This window comes from Nestor notabilis, unplaced genomic scaffold (genome assembly GCF_000696875.1).
Source record: "Nestor notabilis isolate BGI_N333 unplaced genomic scaffold, ASM69687v1 scaffold2850, whole genome shotgun sequence".
NCBI classification, from domain to species: domain Eukaryota; kingdom Metazoa; phylum Chordata; class Aves; order Psittaciformes; family Psittacidae; genus Nestor; species Nestor notabilis.
The window spans coordinates 32,187-43,211 of NW_009910452.1; the positions used below are offsets into that span (position 1 = coordinate 32,187).

The following is an 11,025-nucleotide window of genomic DNA, read 5'->3' on the forward strand; positions in this document are numbered from 1 at the left end:
TGAGATCTCACTTAATATTAATGGTGCTATAAAAGCCTGAACAAAAATTAATGCATAGCCTTGATGAATCTTGCAAACCTGAATGGTTCTATTTTACACACAGAAAAGATAAGATTTATATATTTCATATATATTTATGTTTCAGCCTTTTAAGTATTTGCATACCTCAGTAACCACTCGAAAACCAAAAATACTACACAGAAATATTTCTTAATAGTTTAGCCCCAGACAGAAAAATCAACTGTTGTTGAAGTTGGTGTCTTGCCATAGTATTATTCTTTGCTCCTACAATTTCTTTTGGAAAGTTTATTTAGTCTGTTCTTTAAATATTGCAGGCTGTCAATCTAAACTTGAAATTTGATGTTAACATGAAAAAACTGTGTTTTAGTAATATCAAACTTATGAATAACACAAAAGAATTCAAAGTTGAAGTTGAAACTTCATCTTAAACTTTTCCCTTGTGTTCGTTACTGATGCATACACTTTCTAGTGTGGAACACCAGACAAATGCATGCCCGCTCTCTCGGAACAGAGTCTCCTTTAATACAAAACAAACAGGAAAGTCAACTCTAATTTTGTGGTCTGACTCAGGCCCCATTTCAAAAAGCATTTAAACATATGTTTCCAGTATTGTCCTTAATCAAGATGCCCTCCTGAATTCAGAAATGAAGAAAAATATCTGAGAGATATGTAAGTAAAGAGACTAGTTAATGGTGGTGGTTCATGGCTCTGACATACGTTTTGTTTGATTTCAGTAAGTCTGTCAATTCTTAATTGTGGTGTTAAAAGTAGAAAACAACGCTTTATAAAAATGAATACTTCTGTACTGACGCCTTATAGTAATCCAGCTACCATAACTTGTTGTGAATTTTACATTATGCAAATATGTAGCTAAATGGGAAAACAGAATTGCCATGAATGTGCAAAGCACAAACACAAAGGAACTCCTGAACAAAACTGAACTAGTCTTTTTAGCTGAATTTATCGAAGCAGTGCCTTCCCATTTTGTAAACATCAGGATTGCGAAACAAAGCCACTCTTTTATTCCTGCTTTGAAGGAATAAAAGTCCCTGCTGCTGCTGTTTACTTCAGAGTTATGTTAACTATCTTCTTAACTTCAATCTGACTATAAAAGCCTCCCTGAGCGTACCCGGAGAGACATACCATGAATAGCCCACACAATAAATGTGAGAGGTGTCTTGTTTGTCAGCTCTATGTGCTGCCTGTGACATCCACCAGAACGAAAGGAGAATTTGTCCATCAGTCAAATACAGCAGGATTAAAGAAAATAAGTTAGCTCTTCTCCTGGGATTTTTATAGATGCAAATGAATTTCAGTGACTGAGTTTTTTATGCAAGTATGTTTTTATAACAACATTGACTATAAAATGTGTTCTTTTCCCCCCCTGCTAAAAATATCACATGGGTAATTCTTTATAGGCAGAATAAATTACCTGTTGAAGCTAAAGGTGCATTGAGTATGTGATAGCCATTCTGTCTCAGAGGATTAAAGCAATGGGATTCCCCTGTGAGCACATCACTGGTGACAGACTGGTCCATTGTTCTGTAGCAGTCTCCATAGTGGAAACAGTTTTGTATTGAGTGAAAGCTGCCTTGGTAACCTGCAAACAGATATCACACGCACATTTTAACACCACTGTAATGGTATTAGATCTATTTCTGTCACAGTATTTCATTACTATTGCGGGGGTTTTTAGTCCCTCAGTTTTAACCATGGAATAATGATCATGCTGTTCTATAAGGCATAATAACATAGAAGCTACATCAGACTCGGTCCCACACGGTGCTGTGGACTGTGATCCCCATCAAGCAAAAATCTCAAGGATGTGCTTCATTTCAAGTAACAGATCAGCTGAACACAGTCAACAGTCCTCTTGTGTTCAAAGCTAAGTACTTTGGGTTTTGCTAGCAGAAGCTGTGACTTGTGCACAGCTATGAAGATATCTAACAGTAAAGGACAAATGAACTGCTGAGGAATGAATTTTACAACAAGGAAGTATGTGCCAACATCCTAAAAGAAAATGTTATTTGCTCCCTTAAGGACGACCTCAAAGCATGCCACGAGATTTATGCCAGCCATGGCCTGATTTAATGATTGTCCTTCCTCCTGCCTCAATAACCTCTTCCTGATTCCAGGTGCATCGCACACTATTTGCACAGTCATATTAACTACCTGCTTTCTTACCTTCTCTCAAAGTCCCCTCTGAAATGATGCTCCTTCCCTTACATGCAACTGAAGTCAACCAAGTCAGGCGTTAATTTTAGTAGCTATCAGGATTTTCCTCTATTTGCCAGAAAAAAATATGGAGCTGTTGTCTTTCTTCCCTTAGCCTTACTCAGGCTGAAACGTTTCCTAAGGAACCAGGTAGCTGAGCCAAACAGACACAACCAGATCAGCGCTGACAGAAGCCAGCACAGCCCCACTCAGCAGTGACTTGCTGGGCTGGTTGGGCAGCTATTCACTCTGGTTGTTTGGAAAGAAATTCCTGTGCCTATCACCAAGGAGCCCGGGTGCTGTACAGGGGGAATTTTGTCCCTTACAGATCATGCAGTGTATAAGGGTTTTCCTGTTAAGAAAGATCCAGTCTTTTTCTGCATTTTCCCTTTAATTCCAAAGTTTGACCAAGAAGATAATATCTGTTCATTCTGGTCACATTTTCTAAGGTGGTAATAAAAAAGGCTAAGTGAGGCAATTCTTTAGTAAAAATACAATGAACTCATCGAGTGGGGAAAGATTTGCTCTGAAGTTTCACAGTTTCATATGTGTTTTGGCAGAATCTGCATGGATTCTATGATTCATTTCTTGAGAACCTGTGCTCCTCCACCACAAAATACCTAAACTGTTGATATCCATGATTGGTGAAGTACTAATGGATGACTGTGTTAGATAAAGACACTATGCACACTGTACCAAAGCTGTTTGTATTTGCTGCTACGTAGAAGGCAGCTGAGAAATTTGGAAAGCTGAGTATTAAATGATGCATGTCCTTCCTTGGAATAAATAGACAGCCACTTCTGTTTACTGCCTGGAGAGCCTGGCTCATACAACCAAAGAGCTCTTATGAGAGGTAGCAAAGCCATATTTTGATGTGGTTTTAGGTACAGGGCTTTATTGATTGGCTTTTGATAATTATCCTGACTTTTCTGTTTACAAAATATGACTCCCTGCTATAAACCTTCTAAAAATATATCCTTCTGAGATGAACAGTGAAAAAAACCAAGACACTTGGCTTCAGATGAGGTGTAACTGGTTGTAGAGAGCACTTGTATGCATTGCTAGAGAAAAAAAGTGAACCTCTTCCAGAATGTCTGCTATATACATCACTTCTAGGGAAGGCATGACGTGTATTTTCTCCGTCTCTGTAATTGCTGCCCTTTTGTCATGCTCCCAGGCTTGCCTTTGTTAAATCTATTAAATAGCTTTATGATCCACAGGGCTGGCACAGTGACTTAGAATATCAGAGAACAGCCAAGCCTGACAGAACTGGATTGAAACTAGTTGGATCCAAGGACTTCTCAAGACCTACGGGTAAAGATTTCTTTTGAAGTGTTTTCAGTTTCACTGTCTAGCTGCTCAGGAAAACATACCCGAGGCAGAGAGCTGCCTCAGAATCAGAAGCTTGGTGAAGAACTGCTATAAGCAGTCAGATTCTCCTGTGGACTGCAGCATCTATCCCTCAGCACCACTGTGTGATATTCTGAAAAGGCAGCACAAAAATATGTGACTGGAACTATCCAGTGAAGAGACATGATGTAGGAAAATACGTGTTACTTCACTGTTGTATTCACTAGGAGCAAATTCCTGCTAAGTGCTTCCTGAAGTAAATAGAGAAATGCACTATTCCAGTTCTAATGTGCTTGCAGATGTGATAAATGCGGGTAGCAAACTAAAGAAAGACAGCGTGAGGAAGGGAAAGGTTGCAGTGCTGGTCACTGGTCAGGTGAAACAAACCACGGCACTAAAAAGGGGACTTTATTCCTTCTGACCTGAGCAGTATAATGAAAACTTCCTTTTCCATGAGTTTCAGAGAAATGATGAGACAGTGGGGGTCTGTAAGAAAGGGGTAGAGGCTGGGTAGGAAGAATTGTGCTTGCTGTATTAAAAGCTGTATTTCGAAATGTAGCCAGCTGAATGTTAATCTTGGAAGGTGGAAATGAGTCTTGGAGTGACTGACACTGCATACCTCCAGGTTGAAGGACTGCAGGATCATTGAGTTGCTATGTCAGGAAGGCTGTTTTCATGACTTTTTACATACTTTCTATACTGGCTGCTTCAGGGGCATGACTGGAGAGTTACTTTTGGTACCAGGTGGGTTGGCCCTTCCTGATGGCCTTCAGTAGCATGGCACGGCTCAAGAGGCCAGTCAGGCTGTTCAGAGGATCTGAGCCTCACACATCTTTCACACTATTAAAAAGGGAAAACTGCCAGCTTGTTTAAACGCTAAGTGTTCCCAAACCCCGGAGTAATTAGACAAGAGATGGAAAGGCCATGCGAGTTAAAGCAACCACAAGGACTTTTGTAACAACGGCTGCTCTTGCCAGATAAGGTTTCATTCATTTTACACAACCACAGGAAATGAAACTTGTTGCTCGCAGGCACTACAATGTTTGATTTGCATATGTAGTACAAGTCGGAGCCTTAGTGCATTTATAACACCTCTAAAACGTGCAGTATGAAACAAAGGTGCTTTTGGTTCATGCCATTTAGTTGTGGTTCCTTCAGATTTCTTCAAATGCTTTACACAGAATGTATTAGGAATTATGATTAATATCCCATAACTAACGGTTCAATTAACAACCACATATGGATCAGAGTAAACTAAACATGGAGTATTTTTTACAAGTTCTTGAAAAAGACTTTCTTCAGTGGTTAATATGAAGTAAGCAAGAAGGCTTGTCTGGTGCAAACAGCCCTGCTCCTTCTAGGAGCGCAGAAGTGTAATACTGATTTGGCAACAAGAGTTTCACCAATATTTTTTTTTCCACATGGATTTTAGGTTTTCCTTCAGTTTTGATTTCAATCAAAATTTTTCTGAGGTTCATTTTCATGTGAAGAATTTGCTAAATGTCCTGTCAGTTTAAAGGATCACCTTTAAATGGTTTATGGACAGTAGATGTAGAAATATAGCAGTTAATAAAGGAATAAGCCGAGTTCCAAACATAACATTTAGTTACAATTTTACTTTGAAATAATTTGTGACAGAAAAGCTGCAGTTAACCACTTCACACAGTGCACTGGCTGCCTCTGTTTCTCTAAGGCACAGCCGAGAAAACTTCAAGCAGCTTTCAAATAAATGATGTAATGAGCAAGTAATTGAAATATGCCTATTAAATGCCATCGTGTTATGTCATGTCATTTACATGTATGTGCAAATAAATCTCCGCTTTTCAAATTCCATAAAATTTCTGACAAGAAGTCATGTCAGATATAAATAACTACAGGATTCCATTGCCTGCCAAATTCTTTCAGCATGTAATAATTTCCATGTGATCTTACTACAACTATGTTTAAACACATAAGTAAGGTCAGCTTATTCTTTCATTATCAATATTTCTGCTACCAGCTTGACAAAGCTTGCTGTTTTCTAAACATTTCACATCCACAATGTTTATATGCTTCTAGATAGATGCAGAGTTCCACACAAAGATGTAAGTAATGTTCCAAAAGTTCAAAACTCCCAAATTACTACAGATTCCATTAGAAAAGTGTGCTGTTAATGAACTGAGATGCAAAAAAGACGTAGAGCCAGGACAGCCAAGTACAGGTTACACATCAATTGATTTCAAAGGCTGCTAATCAAAATTGATTTTTGATTGACCATTTCCATAATGAATTTATAATAATACTTCAACATTTGGTCAAAGTGGAAAATTATGGCTTTTTCAAAACCACACAACATAACACTTAGAAAGCAACAATTCATTCAAAAGGAAATGTGGTTTTCTTAAGGAATAAAGTCAATTTATTTAAGTGGTTCAAAACTTGTTCTGTCTATGCATTTGTTTCTGCCATAGTAATGAGCTGCTAAACTTTCCTCTTGTGGTTTGTAGTTATTTAGCTCATTATAGTAACATAATCATATATCATTATACGCTATCATAAATCTGCCACTTTTCCCTTAGAGTTAATCTTTTTAAATTGAATAATCTGTTGAGCATCAGGTTGAGTTAGTTTTTCCTTCAGCACAAATCATTTCCTATAATACACTTTAACTTTTCAGACTAAGTCAATCCAACCAAAGAGCAAAAATGCTCCTTGGAGAAGGAAAGGCCAAGGGAACTGTTGGGATACTGAACCCCGTTACAGCTATGAATTGCTCACTGGGTTTGTGCTCTGGCCCTGGGTTTCAGACCTACCCTTAGCATCTATTGAGAGAAACCAAACTGCCTGGTTTGCCCGCTGGTAAATTGATTACATGTGATACTTTGCCAGCCAAAAATTACCTTACATAAGTGACAGTACAGCTGTGAAACGAGTTCCCAAAAAGCTGGTTATCTGCCTGTATAAACTTATACACTTGCTTATTCTTGCAGCCAGACACATCCTGTATGCTTCTTTATTGTGAATATTTACCACACTTAAGCAGCATACCATCTGGATTATAGAACGAGTTCCTAAATATGCAGGCTCCTGTCACTGAAGAATCTGTGATAATAATATCTCTTGCTCATTTATACCTCAAAAACTGCAGAACCATTAGTTAGTTCCCACAGCAGAACTCTGCAATAGGGAAATAAGCTCCCTATGAAAAAGGCTGAGTAATCCAGAACGAAAAATGGTTTAAATTAAGCAGTGGGACAGCTGCCTAGTGCTTAGCTCCTGCCATTCCTGTCCTCAAGTCACACTGGTACTCTACAGCTGTACAGAATGCTTTGGCATATTAGTGTATACAATAATACAGGTGCCCAACTTCCAAATAACAGATAGCAAACTCATGTCTAGTGCATCACTATTAGTGGACTGAGAGGACACTGCCAAGGTCTGCTTCAGCACGTATATTTTGGGATTAGATGTCTCTGGCAGGGTCCTTCTCGCCAAGCTGATGGAAGGCTGGATGACCAGTCTCATCTCATCTGGATGACTAGTCAGATGAGGTGCATGGCTAGTAGCAATCTACTGAAAAACCTAAGTAAGTGCAAGAGATCTGCTGTTGGGAAACTTCCCCCATTAGGATACTCTATCACAGCATGAGCTGGTCTGAATACTTTGCTCTGTATGTGTACGAAGCCACTTTAAAAATTGGAGTTCCCACTGAAATGCTGTCAGTGCCTTAATAATTGTATTATTATACAAGTATGTAAGATATATATCTTGGCTAGTATATAAGTATCAGCCAAAAATACAAAAACTGCAATAAATTCTTTCTCCCCAGCTAGAAATTAGGAAACGAAAGACAAGAGGGAAGAGTTACCTTGAGATCCCTGCTGTACAGACTGGTTTTGAAATTGAGCGTATGGTTTATTTGGTATTCCAGAAAATTGCTGCCCATTTGGTGACTGGCTGTGTGATGATGGAGAGCCGTGTTTCTGCAATAGGGAAGGTGGAACTAATGCTTTCAGGGGGCTGACAAGTGGAGAGATTATGTTGGGAGCAAGCCTAGAAAAAGAAAAGACAGAAAACTTCACATATCACATGTCAATATGGGAAAACGAAATACTTGAAAGGTGCTGTTTCCTTAATGGCCAAACTATAGGATCATTTATTTTGCAGGTAGAAATTATGCTGTAAAAGAAAGATAACAATGTAGTGCTGCTTACAGGCCTTCCTTAGGAGGAAAGGGAGTTAGAAAAGGATTTGTATTCCTTTCCACTGACTTCCTGTACTAGCCATAATGACAGGCTCAAAATGACACCACTCCTCAGCAAGCAACTTCAGCACAGCTCAGTTTTAAATGAAAGTCCCGTGAGCTGAGATATATGTCCAGAAAACAGAAGTGGAAAATAGAGTGAGTAAATGCAAGTAAATTGTTTCAGTGTCTTCGTAGTTGTAACAGCATAAAGCTTTACACCCAAATTGCAGCCAAGACAAGGAAAAGCAGTAGCTTCAGTTATTCCTCATGTAGGATTGTTTTTAGACTTAGAAGTACAGCTTTAACTGCAACAGCTGGTACCGTCCTTTAAAGAAAAACCCTGAGTAAGTGTTTGTTTGTGGTGGCACTGCTCAGTGTAAGACTGAGAGTGGTTATACCTGAGAGGTGGAAAATCCCCACCAGATGTCTGGGACCGGGGCCAGGACAGGAGCAGTGGGGTAGTCCTGCTTGGGGAACAGACCCTGACCCAGCTGAGGAAGATCCTCACCAACCCACTCCCATGACGTCCCTGGGCATCCTCTGCCACCAGTGAAGCGGAGGAGCTCCAGTGCTTCCTCCCTGTCACAACACGACCGTCCTACCAAGGGGTGCTCCAGTGTCTGGCCCAGAAGGGACAGACCCTTTGCCAGAGAACTGACTTTGGCCATTTACAGCCAAAGAGGTGGCATGGTGCAGAAGATGGGACCAAAAACCTGGCACTCATGTACGAGCCTCTTTTTGAGCTGTTTTACACTAACTCTGTAAATGAGTAAATAGGTAGAAGCTGGATCTTCTACCTTCCTACGGTAGCTGTGAGAAGTGGCCTTTTGCTCCAAAGCCCAGTGTTACACTGTCAAATATGCGGGCTGTGCCAACCCCATGTTCACCATATACTCTCTGCTGCCTCTGAAGCTTTTGCTAAACGTAAGAAGCGGCTTTTTGAGCAGCACTATAGAACATCCAGACACAAAATACCACCTGGGTGTTTGAGAGCCACCTTGCTGAAGCTTCACAGGTACAGATCCTGAGGCGCAGAGATAAAAATACCCCTGCAGGTTATAATACATGTCACTGGAAAGAAATAATACATGGCTGGAAAGAAATACTGAGCACAAACCACTGCAAACGTACAAAGAATGAACTAAAACCTAAATCAAATCTCTCACAGGTGCCTTCCTCCACCACTGCACAAGGCATTCCAACGCTGTAAAGCACCATTTGCAATAGCAGTTCCTCGTCAGTTTGCACAACTGCTTCTTGGAGTAGTTAGGTTTAAACTTGGGGAGGGAGGCTATGCTTGAGTTAGGGCTAAGCACTCCATGGGAGTGTTCAAGAGGTAAATATAGATGAACTGTGAATTAATGGTGACAACAGCTTAATCAAATTTAACAGGAGAGGCAGAGGAACACTGCCAAAAGCTGTCACACTGACACTCTATTAAAAGGGGCTTAAATAAATCAGCCAGTCAAAGCCCATCCTATGCTGAAATAATTCCATCTCCCAAAACAGGAAAAGAAGGCATATAATACAAACCACAGAGACTCTGAATATCCCCACACCAAACTGCAGAATTCAACCAGTATTTTTAAATGGCTGAAGGCAGGGATATTTTCAAGCCAAATATGTAAGAACTGGAAAATAATCCCAACGACAGAGCTGGGATGGCCCTTGCCCTGGAAAGGCTGCAGAGGTGCTAAACATGGACAAGGGAACGCAGGGGCCACCTGTGCCCTCTTCAGGTCAGAGACAGAAAATGCTCTCTGGAGCCTGAACGGAATCTGAAGAGCAGATGCTCGGGGGAAAATCCCGAGTTCATGTGCTAAGCAGCAGCTGAACGCTAAGGTCAGCTCCCGTGTGGCTGAAGTTTTTCCTCAAAGGTCTCAGTAGAGCAATAGTTTAACACAAATGAGCTGTTGCGCAGCCCAGCTACAAGTCGTATCTGCTGGGAATGGTCTCAGATGTGTGTCTGTGGTCAACTCTTGCATGAACATGGGGCTGAGGACCTACAGAAAAGCCTTTGCTATGGTCTCTTCCAAGACTGCAAGTGAGTGCCAGCAAAGCACAATCACAGATTACAGCATGGTCACCAGCCCCTTCAAATGGCACACTGCCCTCCACACACCAGAAATGCGATTAGGAGCCTGGAAATACTTCTATCTGAAAGGAGATAAAAAAGATTGCAGTTGTTTTCATTGGAAAGCTAATAGCTAAAAGAGATCATGATAGCGACATTTATATGGATAATGACCACACATGCATTTAAAAGAGAAACAAAAGAGGTACGAAAAGAGAAACAAAAGAGGCTTGAGCCAGAAACCACTCTGAATGAGGGAAGAAAATACTTCTGGGGAGTGAATACTCTGCAACTGCCTGGGCTGGGTTTTCTCTGCCTTCTCTTGAAATGTCTTGTCCTGGCTACTGCTGGGAAATGAGCAGCCCATCAGAGGCCTGCCAGGCAGCTTGCTGCCCAGAGCTTCGTGGAGATGCTTGAGGAAGCCCATTTTTACATTCTATGCAAACATCTTACATGTCAAACACAAACGGTACATTTAAGATGTCCATCTGTGGGAATACTGAACATCCAAGCTTCCTTACCCAGTTCAACTACTCCCAGAGGCTATTTAAATCTTAACCATGTGAGAATGTAAGAGTTTTTACTGTTATTTTTAAAGCAGCACTTCTCCCCATTCACAGTCTTTTGCATCCCTGTTTTTCCTGTGTGTGAGCCCAAAGCTGTGCTGGTGTCTGTGCCTCGAAGCCTTTCAAATGGTGGGGTAAGAGCATGTGAGATTCCCCATGCGAGGCTGGAGGGCTGAGCTGGGCGGCCGTGCAGAGCTGCCAGCTCTCGGCTCCCGCTCTGCACTGCTGTCACTCGCTGGAGCTCAACAAACATTGCTGTCTGCAGGCAGCCAGTATCCTAGGAGCTTCCTGTAGCACAGGAACTGGAGCCAAGCCCCTGAAAGTGCTGTGTAACACTTGACATCACTGCAAGAGACTTTCATACAGTTGAGCAGGTCACTGTATAAGCTACTACGTTCTGCTCAGTCTCTCCCAAACAGGGAATTTAATGTGTTTCGCAGAAGTTAAGGCACAGTTTTTAGCAAGGAAAGAGCTTTGCTCAGCAGAAAAATCTGGTGAAATTAGCATAAGTAGCTAGATTTGTCACCTCAATGCCCAAAGCTCAAGCTGGTCCCTATAATATTATTTTTGTGTGA

The 11,025-nt window shown here is 41.0% G+C and overlaps 1 protein-coding gene across 1 annotated transcript in view; it reads right to left on the reverse strand.

Moving 5' to 3' along the window:
- Positions 1–7,617, reverse strand: part of LOC104402196 (zinc finger protein GLIS1-like) — a gene marked incomplete at its 5' end in the record, with an annotated part of 10,118 nt that extends 2,501 nt beyond the window's left edge. The window contains 2 exons of the mRNA XM_010010011.1: positions 1,454–1,621; positions 7,433–7,617. Of these exons, the coding sequence (XP_010008313.1) occupies positions 1,454–1,621; positions 7,433–7,617 (353 nt within the window). The remainder of the gene's footprint in view (positions 1–1,453; positions 1,622–7,432) is intronic.
- Between the last annotated feature and the right edge of the window lie 3,408 nt (positions 7,618–11,025).